This window comes from Theobroma umbraticum, unplaced genomic scaffold (genome assembly GCF_002168275.2).
Source record: "Theobroma umbraticum cultivar Fairchild unplaced genomic scaffold, ASM216827v3 scaffold_204.0, whole genome shotgun sequence".
Taxonomy (NCBI): Eukaryota; Viridiplantae; Streptophyta; class Magnoliopsida; order Malvales; family Malvaceae; genus Theobroma; species Theobroma umbraticum.
In genome coordinates, this window is record NW_018397267.1 from 2,058,877 (window position 1) to 2,079,342 (window position 20,466).

General features: G+C 32.8%; 3 protein-coding genes across 4 annotated transcripts; 2 read left to right on the forward strand and 1 right to left on the reverse strand.

Annotated features, from left to right (window-relative positions):
- The first annotated feature begins 6,013 nt into the window (after positions 1–6,013).
- On the forward strand, positions 6,014–7,671 carry LOC110424535 (CBS domain-containing protein CBSX5-like). Its single transcript, XM_021439129.2, is given in 4 exon segments — positions 6,014–6,507; positions 6,657–6,964; positions 6,967–7,077; positions 7,080–7,671. Coding segments are annotated over 4 exon segments (1,188 nt in total). The 5' UTR covers positions 6,014–6,154; the 3' UTR covers positions 7,496–7,671.
- Positions 7,672–8,275: 604 nt separating this feature from the next.
- On the reverse strand, positions 8,276–11,440 carry LOC110424534 (uncharacterized). The gene is made up of 3 exons (XM_021439128.1): positions 9,403–11,440; positions 9,010–9,100; positions 8,276–8,642 (listed from the first exon to the last, which is right to left on the reverse strand). The coding sequence occupies exons 1-3, from the start codon at positions 11,329–11,331 to the stop codon at positions 8,452–8,454; spliced, it is 2,211 nt and encodes a 736-aa protein (XP_021294803.1). The 5' UTR covers positions 11,332–11,440; the 3' UTR covers positions 8,276–8,451.
- Positions 11,441–16,212: 4,772 nt separating this feature from the next.
- LOC110424537 (E3 ubiquitin-protein ligase AIRP2-like) lies at positions 16,213–20,123 on the forward strand. 2 transcript variants are annotated; one of them, XM_021439131.2, is made up of 5 exons: positions 16,213–16,498; positions 17,673–17,829; positions 17,922–17,988; positions 18,082–18,316; positions 19,500–20,123. In XM_021439131.2, the coding sequence occupies exons 1-5, from the start codon at positions 16,419–16,421 to the stop codon at positions 19,708–19,710; spliced, it is 750 nt and encodes a 249-aa protein (XP_021294806.1). In that variant the 5' UTR covers positions 16,213–16,418; the 3' UTR covers positions 19,711–20,123. The 2 variants fall into 2 exon arrangements, with proteins under 2 accessions (XP_021294806.1, XP_021294807.1); XM_021439132.2 differs by having other exon boundaries at positions 16,222–16,498; positions 17,679–17,829.
- Positions 20,124–20,466: the final 343 nt, after the last annotated feature.

The following is a 20,466-nucleotide window of genomic DNA, read 5'->3' on the forward strand; positions in this document are numbered from 1 at the left end:
CAAGATCTGAACGTAGATTGTTCCACAACCGCTTTTCCAGTGTTCTTGTGTTTCTTTTTCTTTTTATTTTCTTCTTTAAAATGTTAAATTATTTCGCAAAAAATACATGAACGTGGTGGTTTGGATTTTGCTATCTATATTTAGGAATCTTAAAGCTTACAAATTATAACAAAATGAGTTTGGGCAATGATCAGGTGGGATAGTTGTAGGGAACTTTTTTTTAATTTATGCCCTCCTTTCAAATTCCACACCTTCTCCATAGTAATTTTAAATTTAAATATTTTAAAACTGTTACAGAACATTGAATCAACGAAATGAAATAATAACATCGAATTGTTACTATAAGGTTTAATTCATTGAAATTGAATATATTAATAATAGTATTAATTTATACCATTAGTTTAAGAATCTGATTTAAATAAATGTAAACTTCTTATAATTTAATCATTAAATTATAATGAAAATAATAATTATAATTAATTAATAAAAATTTAATGCTACTGCTATTATAATTTTTTCTTTTCCCCTTCACTTTTTTTTTATTTTTTTATTTTCTTTCTTTCTCTCCAACTCACCGGCGATAGGATCTGGTTCCGAAAATCCTCTATTTTTCCCTTTCCTTATTTCTTCTTTTCTTATAACTTAAGATTTGATAAATTTGTAAAAGGTAATTATGAAACAAAATAGAAATCATCGCATTCTATTCCTTAACAAGACAAAATAGTGGTACGGGAGCATCTAAAATAATTATTTCACATATTTAATGAATAATTTCATGATCAGAAATTACCATGTCAACTCATTTTCCAAATCCAATTATAAAAATAATCATCAAAATAAAAAATTATTAATCTCTTGTAATTCAAAGTCCACAAATTTGCATATGTGTATATGGATTTGGACATTTACATATTAATCTTCATTATGCTTTATAATTATTTACATAATATAAATAAATTAAAAAATATCAAATTCTATTAATGGTTTAGAAAGGGTCAAACTTTTTTTATGGAATGATAACTTGATAAGCACTTGCCTATTTTAATGTTGTTTTGGATAGTACCACAGGCGGTAGACGGGAATCAAGGAATCTGCCTAACGCGCTTATCCACAGCCACGAATCACAGAGGAAGTATGACGATGAACCCAGTCAGCACATTATTCCCGACGCTGACTTTCAGGCTGTATGGTGGCGACAGGACGGGCATCCGACATTCCACGTATGCAAACCAGATGGTCAAACAATTCCAGTACCTTGTGATCCAATTATGACGAGGTCGTCAGCCGGCCCTCTCCCTGGTCCGAGGTCAAACAAGCCCAGGCTCCGTCCAAATGAACCAAGCCCATCTTCTGAACTAGGCTTAGCCTGGAACCCTGTTCTTTTTAAAACAGAATAGGCCCAAAATGTTTTGTTAGCAACTCTCTGTGTTGGGTCTGAGTCTGGCAGCTTTCCTTTCAAATGGGCCGAAATTGATCAGTTTGGTCTGATACTTAAGAAGTTTAAAATGGTCGTGTAGCTTGAAAGCCTAAAAGGAATACTAATTACTATTAGCAAAGCATTTCTTACATGTTTCCTTCATCTTTTTCTTCTCTTACATGAACTAAATAGCAATAAACAGAGCACAACTTAACATGTGCAAAAGGAGTCCCAAAAGAAAAACTAACGACATCGCAGAAGCCAAACTAGTGCCTTATAAGCACTTATTTATATTAAAATCACTATATTGTATTAGGTAATATCTCTTTCCTAACGCATTGAAATTTATCATATTAATTGCTAATTACTATATTTACTACAAAAACTTTATCATTACACATGTTAACTAGCATTTAACACCACCGGTTAAGTTATTATTTAAAGAAAGAAATTTATAATCAATGCATTTGTCTCCTCTTGAATTTAATAAAAAAACAGTGCAAAAATACAACAATCTTTTCTAAACTAACCATCCTTAACTATAAGCATCTATTAATCTAACTCTATTAGTTTAAAATTAGTATTTTAACTAATCATAAAAAGTACTTTTTTAAAAAAATCATTAACAAATCTTAAAAATCTTAACTTTTTTTATTTTTAAAAAATAATCGTTTTTCACTGTATTAAAATTTTGTTATCACCAATAACTCGACTTAAGAGAAAATGTTAGTTGGCATCGAGTCAATTTCGAACGGATTATTGTACCTTACTTTTGTTACTTTTAATTATTGGTATAAAATTATGCAAAAGGATGCAAAATCTTGCATCTCTTAACATTTTTGATAAGAATATGGTAAAACAGAAGTCTTTGTTGTTAACTTGTTATGTTCTCTTTTTTTTCATTTTTTTGAAATCGTATAAGTAATGATTGGAACATTTAACAAATTGATTGATGACAGTGAGCCTACCGGTACTAGCCATGTCCTGTGTTTTTTCCTTGGCAAATTCAATCACCCTTGGAAAATGAAAGACAATAGCATTCCCCAGTTCGAGATCGACAAAATGTCGGAAGGCATACGTGGCACATCGTTCTAAAGTAAGTACGGATTTAGTACAGTGACGTGTACGGGGTGGGACAGCTACTTGTTTGTCTTCACCTTGCAATAGATCCTACCGTTGGATATTTCTTTTATCAAAGTGAAACCGAACGCGTCTTAAGCGCGGAAGCTGATGACTGATTGCTACCTACACGTGTCCTTAATCCGACTGGTAGCATGGGCACTCTGTGTACTCCCCATTCCTCTTTGTTGCGGTCTTTGTAACCAGGCTCGTTAGATTTTCAGGGACCACATTCAGTCAAGTTCCGTAAACGTCATCGCTGACGCAGAAATGGATCGGGTTGCTCCGTGGCACCCGTTTTCTACAGGTGAGGCTTGGCCTCCAAAAAAAAAAAAACTACTAATTAATATCCAAATTCAACCAATACTTCAACACGATTGGATATAATAACTGTATAATAAAATGGAACAAAAAGTTTGGATTAAACTCATGCGAAATCCCATTTAAAGTAGCTAAATAATTAATAATCCTAAATATTATTTACTAAATACGATTATATTTTAAACTTTAAAATAAACATGAAATGCATGATTCAAATTCAAAACTATTCAACAAAAAAATTTGATTTGATACATTTAATTTTCACTTATACTTAGGATTGAGCAAACTTGGATTGACATGGAATAATCGATTGAATTAATTGAATTTTGATTAAATCAATTCGATTATTTTCATTTCAGTTTAAAGGTAATTAAAGGTATTGATTTTTTAATTTATTTGAATTAAATATCAATATCCAAAATTTATAATCAAATTGGTCAAATAATTCGATCATTAAAAATACACCCTTAAATATACGTTAATATTTTTAGTAATAATATCCTTATAAATTTTTAACAATAATCAAATAGTAAGTTTTAACGTTTGTTTTAGTTCCTTGAAATTAATATCAATTGGTTTTATTCATTCATATCTTGAGAGAATCCTCTCTTTCTTTTTCTCATTTGCCCTTATTAATTCTTGATGTAATTTTAGTAAAAGAAAACAGGCCGGACTTGATGTATGTATGTGTAATATGGAATTTGATGGTTGAATGCAATGAACATGTTGAATATGGTAAAGAATAAAGATTGGTTAAATGTCAAATCTTAATATGGGCTGTACGCTACATCTTATTGGAAAATATAGGGCACAGGCTGCACGTTGCTCAAGTGGCTTAACCCTTGACGATCCTCAACATAGTCAAAATTATACTACGTTACACTGGAAAATTTTGTTATCCATTATAAAAAAACTTTAGGTCATTTTTCACGCGGCAATGTGTGGTCTCTTTCAGCCTTCGTGTAAATTAATTTGTTTGGACCCTTATGAATGAATGTTTTCCCCAATTTGTAAGAGAATATGTATAAACTTCTGTCCTTTGTAATTGAATAATGATCTTTAAAAATTTAGAAATATAGAGTATTGTAATATTCATAATATATGAAAGTTTAGTAAAAAATAATAAAAAATTATATCTCAAAATGTTTACATATATATATAAACTTTTAAACTAGTTGGGCTTTTTTTTTTTAAAAAAAAAAAAGAAAAATAACACTTTTTGTTCTCCAAACTAAATTTAATAGTTTTAAAATTTTGGATTTATTATTTGGTGAGTTAGGCAGATGTATATATACATATGACAAGACCAATGTTGACAAACTAATTATGATAGGTTCATGACTTTCTCCTTTCTTTTTAACGGCACTTTTTCTAATTGAATTCCAGTATTCCACAGATTATCACCTCAGAAAACTTAGGCCTAAATTAATATTTTTGACAAATGACCTTTAACTTTTTCCTATCGGAAGAAGCAGCCTGCCCAGGTTAAACCCGGGACTTGTCTTTGGTTTAGTTGGTAAAAGAAATGAAATGACCGGCACGACCATGGGGTTTTTTCTGCATTTAGATTAGAAAATCGATGTATTTTCATTGAACTTGGGGTTTGGGAGTCGACGGCTAGTAATACGCCAGGCAGCCTAAAACTCTGGGCCGTGGCAGTGGCTAAAGTTCACAGAGCTTTTAAAGCATCAATGAAGAATGAAGAGAAGGTCTTTCACTTGCACATCAGACGGCAAAACCAAAAGATATTACCCACCAGATCGCATTACTGGAATTCAATTGACAAAGGAGCATCCCCCAAGCGTTTTTCGAGAAAGCAAATCAAAGTTGCCGCTGGAATTTATCATGCCTTCAAAATATCTCCCTGCAAGGAAAAGGACAGCTCGTTCCGTACATAAAAGCTAAACATGAATTGTGTTCGCATATCTTTCTGTGCTGCTGAAAGATCCCTAGTTACAATAATTTCTGGACGTCTATAGAGATGGCAGGCCTGCCGGTTTACTGCCTACTCTCGGCTGCGCAAGTTAGGCTTAAGCTTGCTTGGTGCCGTGGTACGATATTATTATATAATTTTAGATTTGATAATTTTATATACCACATGATATAAATTTAAGTAAATTTTTTAAAAATAATATATAAATATGATATATTTCATATCATCATTATGTAAATATAAGATAATAAATAATATTATAATTATAATTATAAAAATTTATTTAGTTGCAATTATATAATTTGGTTGTAGCAAGTAGATTAAAATTGCAAGCTTTCAAATCATACTTCTGTAATATAAAAAGTTATATATAATATTGTAATAAAAAGTTATACAAATTATCATAAGAATGGCCGAAATTTATACAATGAAATAAACCCATTCTTTTTAACTTATAAACTATTTTGAATGACAAACTGTAGTTATATTTTTTAGATTTTTAAGTTTGTAATACGAATATGATTTTCTTTTTCAATTAACATTAAGTATTTTTTTTTCACAATTAACATCATGTAGATAAGTTCTATTCTTACAAATGATTAAGTAAAATACCTTTTATTGTAAACAAAGAGATTAACTTTGAATTGAAAGTATTTTGTTAATTTTATTAAGTAAATTGAAATATTAACTATCTGTAAGAATAGAAATTATCCACAATTATACTAATTAAAAAAACTACAAATATAATATGAGAAAAGTTAAAATTAGAAGAGACGTAGATAAAATTTACCCTATTTATAGTAAGAAATTATGAATGGTTAAACATATTCACCAACAAAAACCAACCAAAAAAAGTTTATCAATTGGTCAATAATGTTCGGTTTAAAGAGAATTAACACACTAGACTTTTCACTTGCCTTAAGCCTCCAAGAAAAACTGCTTAATTAAACAACAATTTACTAAGACAAGTTGCCAACCAAACCCAAGCTGGCCCAATTTAAGGTCTCTTTCACCAGTCACCATAGCTTTACATTAGAAAAAATGGGAAGACAAATCAATCAGAGTCCCCTGATTTCTGATTTTCGAAGTACACAACTCTCATAGCTGTAAACGGTTCTAATTCGGGCTCCACTCTCACCACAACCCATAACCGTTTCAAATATTATTACCCGGCTGACCGGGTATTCCCGGTTACTAACTTCCTATAAATAACACACGCTCCCACCGAAAATTTCTCCACCTCTTTACTTTTGTGGAAGTCATCATCATCCCTACACACCTTGAAAACTGCATCGCCTCCATTTCTCTAGAAACATCCAGTTAAAGAACAAGCTCTTAGCTCTCTCATTTCTCTCCGGTCGTGCATGGCAGTGAGTTTATTGGCTCGTGAAGTATCCGACCTATGCCTTGGAAAGCCTGCGCTGAGGTCCCTCTCTATCTCCGCGACGGTTGGCCACGCGTTGTCGGTTTTGAAAAGATTCGGGGACAACTATATTAGCGTTTGGAACTGCGATCATCGTTATCTGCCGGGCGCCGACAAGACTGACGCCGGTTTTGAGGAGTGTCGTTGTCTAGGCAAAGTTTGCATGGTGGATATCATTTGCTTTTTGTGTAAGGAAGAAAACCTGTCGAACCCTGGGACAGCCCTTCAGGCTCCAGTATCTGTCCTAATTCCTAAGGTTCCTGGCCTTGTCAGACATTTAGAACCTAACGCAAGGTTGGTTTTTTTTTTTTTTTTGGGTTAATGACGCGTTTTCGTTTTTTTCTGTTCAGTCTTTATTTGAATTAATTAAATATATCAGTTTCTTAAGATTTGGTTAAGCACACCATACGTTAATCTAATTAAATTCGTGTTTAATTTTTCAGCTTGGTGGAGGCTATAGATCTGATTCTGGAAGGAGCCCAGAATCTTGTGATACCATTGGAAAGCGGCACCACGAATTCCAGGAAAAAGCTTCTCCAGATAACTCTTTCTAATTCAACCCTTCACAGCAACCGCGAATATTGTTGGCTCACTCAAGAAGATATAATCCGTTACCTTCTCAATTCCATTGGCCTTTTCAGCCCCACCGCTGTCAATCCGATCAACTCCCTTAACATCAGCGACAGCCAGAACATCCTGGCCGTCCATTATGATGACCCGGCTTCTTTGGCCTTACCCTTGATTGCTCAGTCCTTGAGATGCAAACGTCCGTTGCTATCGTCGACACGGACGGCAAGTTGATCGGCGAAATTTCGCCTTTCACGTTGAATTCTTGTGGGGAGGATGTAGCGGCTGCCATTGCTACCTTTCAGCTGGTGATTTGATGGCTTATATAGACTGCGGTGGACGGCCGGAGGACTTAATTCAATTGGTGAAAGAGAGGTTGCAGGAGAGGAATCTAGAGCAGGCTTTGGAGTTGATGGAAGAAGATTCAGGGATCTCGTCGGGAGCTTCGTTTTCGTCATCTTATTCATCTTCGTCGGATGAGGAGTTTGGGGTGGGGAGGGGTGGGAGGTTAGGAGGGTATTCAGCTAGATTGGTGAGGAGATCAGAGGCGATTGTGTGTTATCCATGGAGCTCGTTGGTGGCAGTGATGATTCAGGCACTTGCACACCGTGTAAGCTACGTGTGGGTTGTCGAAGACGATGGAACCTTAGCTGGGATTGTTACCTTTGCTGGAATGATGAAAGTTTTCCGTGAACAATTGAGGTCTATGGCTTAGGATTAGTGTAGAAAGATCCAGAACATAACACCAAAAACCACAAAGAAAATCCATAATTGAACCTATGTTTGGTGATTATGATCCAATGTATAAATTCAGGGAGATTCAGAATCTTAAAAAGACAATCAACCTGAAGTAATTGACTTAATGGAAAAATATTTATGAGTTAAATGAAACCAATTTTAGCTTAATAGTTTCAAGGCCTGTCAATGTTTGGAAGGTACATGACGTCCTCTCTTTCAAACCTCTTAACATACCAGGCATTCTGCAAAAAGACAGGGCTTCTCTCTCTGCTTTGTTCCATTTTCTTAACTTGAGTTTTGCCAAAAATCAAACACATTCAAGATTGTGTTTTGACATAAACCTTGCTTGCGGCTGAAAACATGCTGTCTATAGTTCGGTTTTGGATCATTTAGACATTGTCGTATGGTTGGCACGGACCATGACGAAATGTCAACTTCTAGAAGACTAGAATATACTAGATATCCATTCAGTTTTACTATTATACTGTAGTTTTCTTGCGGAATAAGCATTAACCAGAAGTCTAAATATATGTTGGCAATTAATAAAGAGCTATCAAACTTGAGAAAACATATCTCAACAAAAACATCCAAGAAGGTCCAACTATTTGGAGTAAGGCATCCTTTAAGGAAATTCCCACACTCAACAGAATTTAACAGCAAATTGAATGCGTACATAGACCCTAGACACCGTTCTGATGCTTAGTGCTGTACTGCTGTTAGCTATCCAAGGGATGTAAGAAGATAATCAGAGGATGTATTTTCAATTGCCTTTTTATTATTACTGATATTATTGTTTATTTTACACAATGATGACAAGAAGCCGTGCACGTTGATTTGCATTGGAAAGAAAAAATAAGCAAATACCACAGGCCCCGAGCAGAGAAACTTAGAAAGAATGAATCATTCAAGTTTACATGACTGCTCTCATAATGGCTAAAAATACCTATAGTTGAGCTCAGATATACATGATGATAAGGCATCTCTTACTTGCAGATTTTTGGAGTCCATATGGAGTGCATCTTCATATAACCTCTTAGCCTGCTGTAGCAACTTCACCTTCTCTTTACTATTACCAGGCCTTAAGCGAGATCTTTGCTGCAATGTGACTCCCCATCTAAAGAGGGCTGCGATTCAGACATATGCAAGAGTCAAGGGAATTTGCATATTCACTCAATATATATTAAATTATACTTGCCATGCAGCAAACAGGAATGCTCTATTGCCACAATCCCAAAAATATACAGAACATATAATCATGTAGACATGGCCAAGTACTAAGATAAAGTTTAGAATATACATAAATGATTTTCTTAACCCAACCACAAGCAAATGCACTTAAATAGCACACATTGCAGAACAAAATCTATTTTGTGATTACATTTCAGTTATACCCATAAATCAGTTGTCAACGGTCATAAGAGTTTCAATTCAGTTAGCATATCATCATTGTGACATCGCACTTCTTGACTGACACAAAGAACATAGACATACCATCAGGTGCATGAACATTGCCTCTAGTCATCATGGCATCAAATTTATCAATCGCAGCCAAGAATAGTTTGTCAGCATCAAAAGCTGCTTCCTGAAATTGGAAAGATAAACTCCAACATTCATTAAAATGTTCTGCAATAAACACTTGTAAGGAAAAAGAAAAAGGCCCAACAAGGTTCAAAATGCCAATCCAGATAAAACTGTCCATTTAGTAGGAAATTAGATAAATGCCAAAACTTTAAACCAACCTTTGAGCCTCCAACATTTAACTGTAAATGATCTAAGCCTAATGAAGATCACTCATCAAAAAGTTGATAAAATTGTTTCCTTTTTTGACCAAGAGAATTTAAATAACAGACAACAAATTAAATTACTGTTGAAGGAAATGCTTACTGGTCCTATGTCTGCAATCAACTGTGCACGGAATGATAGAGCAAGACCCCAATTATATAGGGATCTCACATCATCTCCATCAATTGATAATGCCAGCCGATATTTTCGACCAGCCCTCACAAGGAGCGCTTCACACTCTTCACAAGCATTAACTAGGAGGGATACAAATTTATCTCTACTGAAAAATTGATCATCTAGTCCCTTGAGAACTCTTCCTCGTGGCATCTCACCAATTATGGGATCATTTCTAGCAAGAAGAGTTCTCAGCTCACGGCTAACATGTAGTTTCAATTCTCCATGAAGAAGATAAGTGTTACCTAACTGGCCCACAGCCAACAGACTCATGGGCTTCATCGTGATGGCCTGTGACAGTAATGTGGCAGACCTATTCAAGATGATCTGTACACGCTCTTCATCATGTCTACCCTTCATATACTCCTTGGCTTCTTTCAGAAGACCACAAGCTTCTGTAAGATACTTATCAAAGACCACATCATCTGCAAACTTTGAGGATGAAGAGCTGACCTCATTCTCATGCGCAGATAGTTGATCAGCCAGGTGGGAATCATCTTCATAGCACTGCCTCTTTCCATATGCCTCATTCTCACTCTTCTTTCCATTGTGGGAAGACCTGCAACTAGATCTCTGAAGCAGCTGCTCATGGAGAAATAAGGCTTCAGTTTTTGTATGTTCCAATCTGACACTAAAATCCACAGAATCAAGTAGATTGTCATCATATTTCCATCTTCTACTCTCATTACCATGACTAGAGTCAAAAGAGATGCCATGAGTATTCACAAACTGCAATCTGTTACTCTCGTAATTATATCCTTCACTTTCAAGAAATCTCTTAGCTCTTCCACCAAGAAATTCAGACCTTATTTTCCCATTCTCCATATCAATATCTATTCTATTATCTCTATCTCCATTAATAGCATAATTATTTAAAGAATCTTGAGCAAAGCCTTGATTTGAAACTCCTTTTCTCTTATTTGGTGAACTAGAAACTCTATCTTCAACAAGAGGGAATGAAACATCTCCTCGAGTTTGATTATTTAAATCAGTATCCACACGCTCTGACTTAACATCATATTTTACTTTATTAGGATTTGAAGCCACAGATTTTTTTCCTAAAAAATTCCCAAGATATTGCAACCACTGAAGCCCAAATTCACCAGGCTCCTTTTTCTTACTTGATGGTTTCTGATTCTCTCTATAAGAGTTCCCCACGTTATCCACAGAAGCTTCAACAACATTTCTAGCATTTGAAGCAGATAGCCTCATCGATTCCACTAAACTAACATAATTCTCCAAATCGCGTATAGTAATTCTGTTAGAATCAATAGCTCTTTGTATATTATTCTTCAACTTATTTACTTCAACGTCAAACCCATAAAAAAAATCAGCTAAATTCCTCAATTTATCACTATAACCTCTTAAAATCTCCTCTTTTGACCTTCTCTTAGTTGAGCTTAACTCATTGAAGCTCCCTCCTTTAACAAAACCAAACGAAAACCCAATACCAAAAACCAAAACAGAAGCTGGAAATACAATAATTGTAGAAACTCTGACCCTAGAAATCGCCAAGGCACAAACAAGTCCCAATAAAAACATAAAGACATGTCTCTTATCGTCGATTCCGATAGAAACAAGGAAGTCACGAAACTGAGCAGACTCACCCGAGTTGGCAGACCAACTACCAGGTTCAAAATCGTCCCACCCGCCGTAACTCGGGGATTCAGCTGATAAAGAAGCTTTGGCGGGAGAAACGTCGATGCTTCTTCCGGGGATGTGAGAGTATTTGCCACGGGAGATGTGACGGAACCTTAAATTTTCTCGTGACGGAAAACGGAAGGGGAAGCCTGAAGGTGATATTTGGGAGTTTGCGATTCTGAATTTGATTGGATTTTTACAAATTAAGGTTCTCATTTTGGGAGAGAGGAAATGATTCCGTGGACGGTTTTGGTTGTCATCACACTGGCAGCGAAGGACTGATCGGGGCTGATCAGACCAGCGTACTTCGAACTCAGAAGCCTATCTGTCTTCGTTAATTACGAGGAGTTATATGGATAATTTAGTATTAAGCGGAATGAGCCTGAGCCCATATTTTTCTCCTCAGGCTCAGCCTTATTCTGATTGAGACTTGGCCATGTGAACCTAAATTTTGTTCAGGCCCACGTTTGGTAATTAGCCGGACCCCTAAACCAAATGGGCCATTCTTTCGAGGTTTCCACTCTACTTAAAGTAATATTTTAAATTTATTATCCTTTCTCTTTTTTTTTTAACCAAATCATTTCTCCTAAATGAGTAAAATTTTATCATTTTGATTAAAAAATGATTAAAAGTTAAAATATTTAATTATTTCCTTACAGTAAATTTCTATAATATCTAAAAAAAATTTAAATAATTAAAAAATTTTAAATATTTTTTTTTACATTTAATCAAGTCCTTATACTTGTATTTTAAACTAAATACGCTTATCATTAATAATTCACTTATTGTTGTTAGTCAAAATCATTCTATTTCACGTAACATGTTGACATATTATAATTTAATGATGACCTGATATGTTAATTTGACATAATGATTAGTTATGAGATATTTTTCACTATTTATATCAATGCCATTTTAATGACCTGATATGTTAAAATAACAAATGTCATTTTGATTAATAATAATTAATTAATTATATAATTATAATAATTAAGTAATAAAAATAAAAATATAAAAACTATATTAAACATAATAAAATAAAAAATTATTTAAATTTTTTTTTAAGTATTATGCTTTCTTTTAATCTTAATTTTTTTTATTTTTAATTACATTAAAAAAATAAATAATAAAATTATACCTCTTCAGAAAAGAATAAATGACATGGAAAAAAAAAAAAGGTTGCTTACTATTGGCCCCATCCTCTCTTTAATTTGTTTACTAAGAATAGTAAAAAAAGAATGGACTTGCATTCTTGTAGTATTATCTAGTACGTGATTATTCTTCTTGATATGAAGGCTTTTTAATGCTTTGGTCTAAAAAGTAAGGCTCCCTAGTGCTTATACTTATCCTCGATTAGACGAATTCGAATTGAGTTTATAGTAGACGTTTTATAGGTAAGTGTTGAAAAGATAACAAATTAAGTGAAAGAGACAAGAAGGCATCACAATCTTATAGTCTAATTCCCCCATTTTATATATAAACAATGAAGTAAATAATCATTTGTTGAATGCAGTGTCACAATTTGTGATAACGTTGCCGCTGGATGAGTTGGACGGCACGCATCTACCCTCAATGAACCCATCTGTCACAACTGCCACCGCCCCCTGTTTCTCTCCCTTAGTCGCTGATAGATTTGCAAAGGATTACTTACTTTTTTTTGGGGTTTTGATTAACAATAATAGAATTATATTGATATTTTAAAAATTATTTATTTTATGTATTTTTTAATTTTTATCTTTATAAATTTACAAGATGGTACTTAATGGTTAATTATAGTGTATAAAACTATATACACAATGGATCAAATATAGACTTTTTATTTTTTTTACAAATTTTTAAATAAGATAAATATTAAGAGAGTTATACACAATTGGATTTTATTTTTTCTTTTTGTCACCTTAGATTAGAAGTGATTTTTGTAATGATTCAAGTTCAAGTATGATTGATCAAATAAATTTGTAACATAGACTTAAATCTTTATATATATATTTTAATAATTACATTCCTATCTAATGTGATCGAATATTACATTTAAATTTAATGAAATAATTCAAAATGTACAAACAAATCTCTAAAATCAAAATTTTTTACAAATAAATTTTACATATAATTTTTTAATTATTAGATAATCGGGGCTGAAGCCTCCAATTTGCAAGATCAAGGGTTCGATCCTTGACCAATTAAAATGTGAGGATACCTAAAAAAATCTCAACCTCAAGCAATTAAACTTTAACATATATATATATATATATGTGAGTTGTAAGTCACATATTTAAGATTTATCTTTCAATTTTTATTAATTTTATTTTTTTTATTAGGAATCCATAACTGAGGACCAATTAACATATTAGTTGCAATGTTGGGTGTTCGGGCAACAACATGATAATTTCATGGCAAATCTCTTTCTTTAATTAGCCCTACATTGAACAAACAATTTGGTATGCACTCCTGAATTATTGCACTATCCAAAAAAACAAGAAAAAAAAAATGACCTTGGATTCCCAACTCCATTATTATTGTATCAACCTCCAATAGATTAAACCTACTTAAAATTACATAATCTCAATGATGGCCCACGTTAACAAATGCTCTCTAATTATTACACTTGTTGATTGGGTTTTAGGTTTATCATTTATGGCCATTACCAACTCCTCCTTTAGCTGTAAATTATAGTGGTATTTGGTACTTTATAATGTAATATAATTGTAAGTAATGTGATTATAGAAAAAATAATATTACAGTATTTAGTATACAAGTAAAATAATGATTAAAATATAAGAAAGATAACATTACAGCATTTGATTTATAAGTACTTTGCTGAAAATATAATATTAATTTTTAAAATTATGATTATTTATTAAAATACAAGTTTAGTATACTTGTATTTTTTATTATAAATTTTTTTATAATATCACTTATTAAATATATTTTTAATGTCATATATTTTATTTTCATTTCTTATTATAATCTTATATACTTTATTTTCATTTCTTTAATATAATTTTTTATATTACATATTTTATTTTAATTTCTTTTAAGTATACTATATAAATTTTAATTTTTTATATTATATTTTATTTTAATTTACAATTCTTATATTATATATTTTATTTTAATTATAACATTACAAAATATTTTTAACAAAATAATAAAATTAAAGAGTAAAAATATATTTAATAACATTACAGAATACAATGTAATTTTATATTATTATGATATATTACAAAATAAACACTATAATGTAATTTATTTAGACACGTTGCAGAGAATGTGCTTTCACTTCCTTCATACAAAATGCTACCTACGTATTTATTTTTTTAACAAACTATTAGACATGATAATATTTGGATTAAGGAATAAATTTTAGAGTTAATATTTGATACATTGCAAATGTATAAAATTTATATATTATCACTTAATCAAATATTGTTAAAAATTAAAAACTCTAAAAAAAATCATACTTTTAATAATATTTATTTTAAAATATTTTTAAATTTTTATTTTTTATATTTATTTGGTGAGAATTTGTAATTAAATGACAATGTATAAGTATTATACACTTATAGCATATCAAATAGAGTTTCTAAATTTTAAGGCATGCATGATTGGAAATGTTGTAGCGACTGATTTCAATAGTCCGATAATGAAGTTAATCATGTACTAATTTAATTTATCTAATAATTATATTATATAAATAACACAATAATATTAGGTGGAAAAACTTTTACAATAAATAGGTAGTGCAGAATTTACCCTCTCAAGCTTAGAAATCCACAAAAATGCCATTTTTAAATTTTCTATTTGAAAATTCCCCAAGGAAGAAACAACGTGGCATCTCATCTGACACCACTTATATATGTGATCCTCAAATGAACGCTACTCTGGAAGTTTCATCTCATTGTTTAATATTTTGATTATTTTAAAACTTTATTCCTCAATATAAAAAAAGACTTGTCTTTTAATATTAAGAAACTTTAATTTTCAAAATCTTTCTTTTATGAAATAATAAGATGCTTTCTTTCATATATTTTACGTAAATTTAAGGCATATATAATGTTTAATATACGACGTCAATATCACATAATATAGAATAATAAATGATATTTAATGAAATTAAGTATTAGTTATAAAAATTTATTTAATTTAAAATACAAATTTAAAAACTTAATTGAATATAATAAAAATATAAAGATTTATTATAATTTTCTTAAATAATTTAATTTTTTTTGTATATTATATCTTACAATTATTAGTGGGGCATGCCTATTAGCTTAGGGAATTGTCGTGACAAAACTTTATGGCAACTCACTCAAAAAGAATTTAAAAATATTATAATAATAATTCAACATTCAATGGCAATATTGTCGAAATCGAATTTTAAGGATAAACTATTTAGATTAATAATTAATAATTAATTATATTATTAATTTAATATGATTATATTTTAATAAAGTATTAAAATTTAATATTTTCTTTTCACTATATATTTATTTAATCTCAACCGAAATACTATATAAAAAAAAATACTATAGTTGCTTGAGTAATGGATCGTCATGTTGACTTACATCAAGGCAATTTCTAATTGTCTTTATCTACTAGGGAGGAATGTACATATAAAACTGATATATATATTTATTAAAAAAAGGAATATTAAAAGAAAAAAACGGAATGGCAGTTTGGTGAAAAGATGAAACAAGAATGGCAAATGAAGAAAAGAGGGGAAAAATGTCAACATCGGACGTACCTAAAGTAAAGGAGGACGAGTGGCAGACAATAACTCCCAAAAAGCAGAAAGAAAATAAAAATAAATATTGAATCATTGACAAAATTGCATGTCAGTAAATTAGATTCTGGTGTAGATATAGTGGATATTTCCATATTGGATAAGGGGCACGTCACGGGCTCTCTCGCATGAATTTATGCATATTTTCTTTGCCTTTTTTTTTCTTTTCTTTTCTGTTTTTTTCCGTAGGGTCACGTCGTTTTTTTAATTTTAATTTAATTAATTGATTGTTTTTGGGGCCTCCACGACACAGGATAATCCACGTGTCCACTTTTAGCACTCTTGCCTTCACTTTCAAGATGAGAATACAAGGCGCTTTCACCGCCACCTAGAACCACCCACCAAAAGAGAGAGAGAGAGAGAGAGAGACTTCTGCTCTGTGAGAGACTCTTCAGAGAGAGAGAGAGAGAGAGCGAAGACTCTGTCAAAAAATACTTTAAAGGGTTTGGAGATTAGGGTTTTTTTTGGGGGGTGGTTGATTTCTGGGGGGAGGATTGATCGGAATTTTGGGTGGGGGGAGATGTACGTAGGTTCTATGCGAAAGTCTTTCAAGGACTCTCTTAAAGTGCTTGAAGCTGATATCCAACATGCTAATACTCTGTAAGTCCTTTTCTTCCCCCTAATTTCTGGGTTTTTTTTCTTACTTCTCTTTTGAGGTTTGGGTTTTTCTTTTTGGTGATGTTTTTGATTGTCTCTGCTCTAGTTTCTGTTTGGAATGAATGCTGCAGTTCGTAAAGCTTGAACCTTTTTTTTCTCCAAAAAAAAAATATAAATATAAAATTTTGGTTTGAAGATCATTTTGAATTCTAATTTACTTATCCAGCACAATGTTGTACTCGTTTCCCTGTAAAAATTGTTTCTCTTCAGCTGCTCTTAGCTTGAGGCGTTTGATTTTTATCCCTCCAAGTCAAATTCTTGGCCCTTTCTTAAGATAAAAAGAACTAAATTTTGGGTGTTCAACTTTTCCTTTTTCATTTTGTTTTTTGAAGTGGGGAAGTTATTACTTTCAGCTTGTTTTGGTCAGTAAAGCATTTATTATTTCTGATTATAGTAGGTTAAGTTCTGTTGCTTCTACTGATACTTTCTTCTTCTTTTTTTTTTTCCAAAATCGGCATTAGATATTTCGTAATTCTGAGTGGTATTTTATTGTTAAAATCGTTTCAATAATGTTACAGTACCGCAAGAGTGTAAGCTTTCTTTTGAGAGATTGCGAGATTACAAGTTTTTGTGGGACATTTTTCGTTATTATGATAGATTTTTTCTATCTAACTTCACATGGCCAATGGGTTCCACTCGATTGTACTGCTTTCAGTATTATTTTTAATCTTTATAATGCGAGCATCAATATTCGATCACCAACGGCTGACCCCAGCTCAATAATTGCATGAATACAGTGATTTAATTCTTATACACTACATTTATACCATTTATGCTTTTTGGCTAGTCAAACTGATCTATAGAGTCAGTGGAAATTGCTTGTAACTTGACAAATTTGATAGCACTATTGTTAAGACAATGGTTGGTTAAGTTCTGAGATATACTTTTTTCTTGAATATTGAAAACCTCCTTCACGGAATAAATACCCGACATCTTAAACAGCTAGAGAATAAGCTATACATTTCTTTGTAGCTGCTAAAACTGGGTTACTAAATGTAGCTAATACAGTTGTTTTAGAATTAGTTCTTCTGAACTTGATCATAGCCTTGTGCTATATTGCCTAACATTATCATTATGTTCTTCTCATTCTGCTTAAATGCTTATCATGCAATGCAAGGTGCAGGGCTTCTGATTTTCCAAGGGAGTATGATGGTGCATGCCTTCAAATGAGAATGTCGTACAGTCCAGCTGCGCACCTCTTCTTATTTTTGGTGCAGTGGACGGATTGTCACCTTGCAGGTGCCCTTGGGCTGTTAAGAATACTAATTTACAAGGTTATATTTTGTTACTTTGTGGCATTCTCTTTTTGTAGATAATTTGTAATCATGAAAATTAGCTGATTTCATCATCATATCACACTCTGCAGGTATATGTGGATGGAACTACCACCATGTCTACACATGAAAGGAAAGCAAGCATAAGAGAGTTCTATGGTATCTTTCTCAATCTAATTGTTTTGGTGCGCTTATAGAATGTAGTTCTTACTCTGAGTTGTCCTAATGCATCTGAATTCCAACTGTGTCCAGCTGTTATCTATCCCTCTTTACTGCAACTTCAGAGGGGTGTAACTGATACTGAAGATAAAAAACAGAAAGCAGTGTGCATGGAAAGGTACCGAAGAAAGGAAGATGAAGAGTATAGGCAGCTTACTGATGTTGATTTTGAAAGAGAAGAAGAATGTGGAATATGCATGGAGATGAACAGTAAAATTGTGCTGCCTAACTGCAACCATGCCATGTGCTTGAAATGTTACCGTGAATGGTATTCTTCCTCTCCCCTGCCTTTCATCCCCTTATCCCTTTTTCTTTTGCTTCATAATTTTTGTATCCTAACACTGCTTTAAGCAGTTACTGAATTTTTATCATACATTAATACATCAACTATGCAAACATCCTCCAAAGTTCTCCTGTTTTGACATCCCAAGAGTTGATAGGAATACCATCCCTACTAATATGTAGCGTGGACAATAATGACCTCTCTAGGACCTTAATTTTTGTGTTGTTTTGCATTCATAACCTTGCTTGATATGTATGTTGTGAATGGAGGCACTGGAGTGAAAGGAGAATAAAAGAGGAGAATAAGAAGCTTTGTTGCAATAAAATAAAATTGAAGTATCTGGTGGATGTGTTCTTCAAATGCTATTTAAATTATGATGGAATTGAATCTTTGAAACTTATGGTTAAAGCTTATGATGATGCAGCTTGTAGAATGTAGAATATAATGTTTTCTTTGCTCTTTGTAAGGGGAAACCTTACATGTCATCCACTAGTGCAGCATGGTTTTGGATGTTTTTGGGTCTTCTAGTGTCTTGATTTCAACATCATACTTGCGTTCAAACTCTATATCTATACTTATTTTGTCTCCTACATCTAGGAATTAGGTTTGAATACTCTTGATGTTATCACTTCAGAATGGTGTCTTGGGTTAAGTAAATTGCTTGACCACATAAGTAAAACCTCTTCCTGACTGTTTGCGCTTCAACTAAACAGGGATTATTGACTAGTCTGAGATATCTAAAGATGATTTTCCTTCCCTTTAATTGTAAGGGAGCACAATTGAATCTAACTTGGATAGCGTTCTAGGTTGAATCCCAGTTTGCTTTATATAGTTTTATAATCGTAAAGCTCTGAACAACTAAAACTAGACCTGAAATCTATAGGTGCTTGTAATAAGGTATCCAGTAATCTTTTCTGTAATGATTTTGCTATGCTGTCTCTTCTTTTGCTTAGAATCCTTAAATAGTTTTCAACTTATCTGGTGTTTAGAGATTGTCAATGGTTAGGCTACCTGCAGGTTGCCATAAAATCAGGATGTCTATAAGTTCTAGATTAACACTTCACTGATTCTTGGATTTCTTCTTTTTATTCTTATTATTATTATTATATTGCCTTGGATGATCATAGATTTCTTTTGACTAATAAGGATCTGTTGCAATGAATTGCAGGCGATCAAGATCGCAGTCGTGCCCCTTCTGTCGTGATAGTCTTAAGAGAGTTAACTCTGGGGATCTCTGGGTATTTACAGACAGCAGGGATATAATTGACATGGCCACAGTGACGAGGGAGAATCTTAGAAGGCTTTTCATGTATATAGATAAGTTGCCACTGATTGTCCCTGATACCATTTTTGATACTTACGATTCCCACCTAAGGTGAAAAGTACAGTCTAAACTATCTCCTCTGTGGTCTGAGTATTGTCTGCTCGTTCCTCTTGATTACATAAAGACCAAATCACCAAATCGCTTGATTTGGCTAATTTTGGTCCAGCTAGTATTTGCGCGGTGCTTTCTTCCCACTTCTCCTCAGAAGAAACCATGCCCGAGTTATTGTGGGCTGGTGGGTGAAGTCGAATTAGTTCATGTAGGAGCCCATAAATTGTATTTAGTACATTTGTACATGCTTGTATAGCCTAAAGTTTGAAGATGCAAAAGTCCTTGCTGGAATCAGGTCCTGCCTTATCTGCTTCTACTGCTGGTTTTTGTGCTAACTTCCTTTGAACTTTGTATGAATCATTTCAAGAATCACTAATAAAATAATTCCTGAAGATATGCTCAACAACTTGAATAGAAGGTGAAGTTGCTTGAATCTTCCTCTGCATGTTGCATGATTGCATCAAGTGATCACATGATCTGTTGTTCCTTTCTGTTACTGACGTTCGAGCATGATTTTCAATGTTTATATATGATAATTAAATCTATGAACCAGCTCCTGGTTTTGGCATGCCAATCTTTGAAGAACACTTGGCAGTTTGCCCTTCGTTCTTTTCTCCCTCTTCTTTTGCTTTAATCGCGTTACCTTACTTTTTCGGAAAATGGGCAAGCCTTTTAAGGACATGAAACCCTGGCTGGTATGAGTACTAGCATTCTTAGCCAGCCATTGCCAAAGATGATGTAAGCAACTGATTATGCCAAT

What these genes read in the sequence shown, in the direction of transcription:
- LOC110424534 (XM_021439128.1), bottom strand. Translation starts at nt 11,331, where the DNA reads ATGAGAACCTTAATTTGTAAAAATCCAATCAAATTCAGAATCGCAAAC. An exon ending in TGATTGCAGACATAGGACCA is followed by an intron (nt 9,101 to 9,402) that starts GTAAGCATTTCC and finishes TTCCAATTTCAG; the next exon opens with GAAGCAGCTTTTGATGCTGA. An exon ending in CAATGTTCATGCACCTGATG is followed by an intron (nt 8,643 to 9,009) that starts GTATGTCTATGT and finishes TCTGAATCGCAG; the next exon opens with CCCTCTTTAGATGGGGAGTC.
- LOC110424537 (XM_021439131.2), top strand. Translation starts at nt 16,419, where the DNA reads ATGTACGTAGGTTCTATGCGAAAGTCTTTCAAGGACTCTCTTAAAGTG. An exon ending in TAAGAATACTAATTTACAAG is followed by an intron (nt 17,830 to 17,921) that starts GTTATATTTTGT and finishes CACACTCTGCAG; the next exon opens with GTATATGTGGATGGAACTAC. An exon ending in AAGCATAAGAGAGTTCTATG is followed by an intron (nt 17,989 to 18,081) that starts GTATCTTTCTCA and finishes AACTGTGTCCAG; the next exon opens with CTGTTATCTATCCCTCTTTA.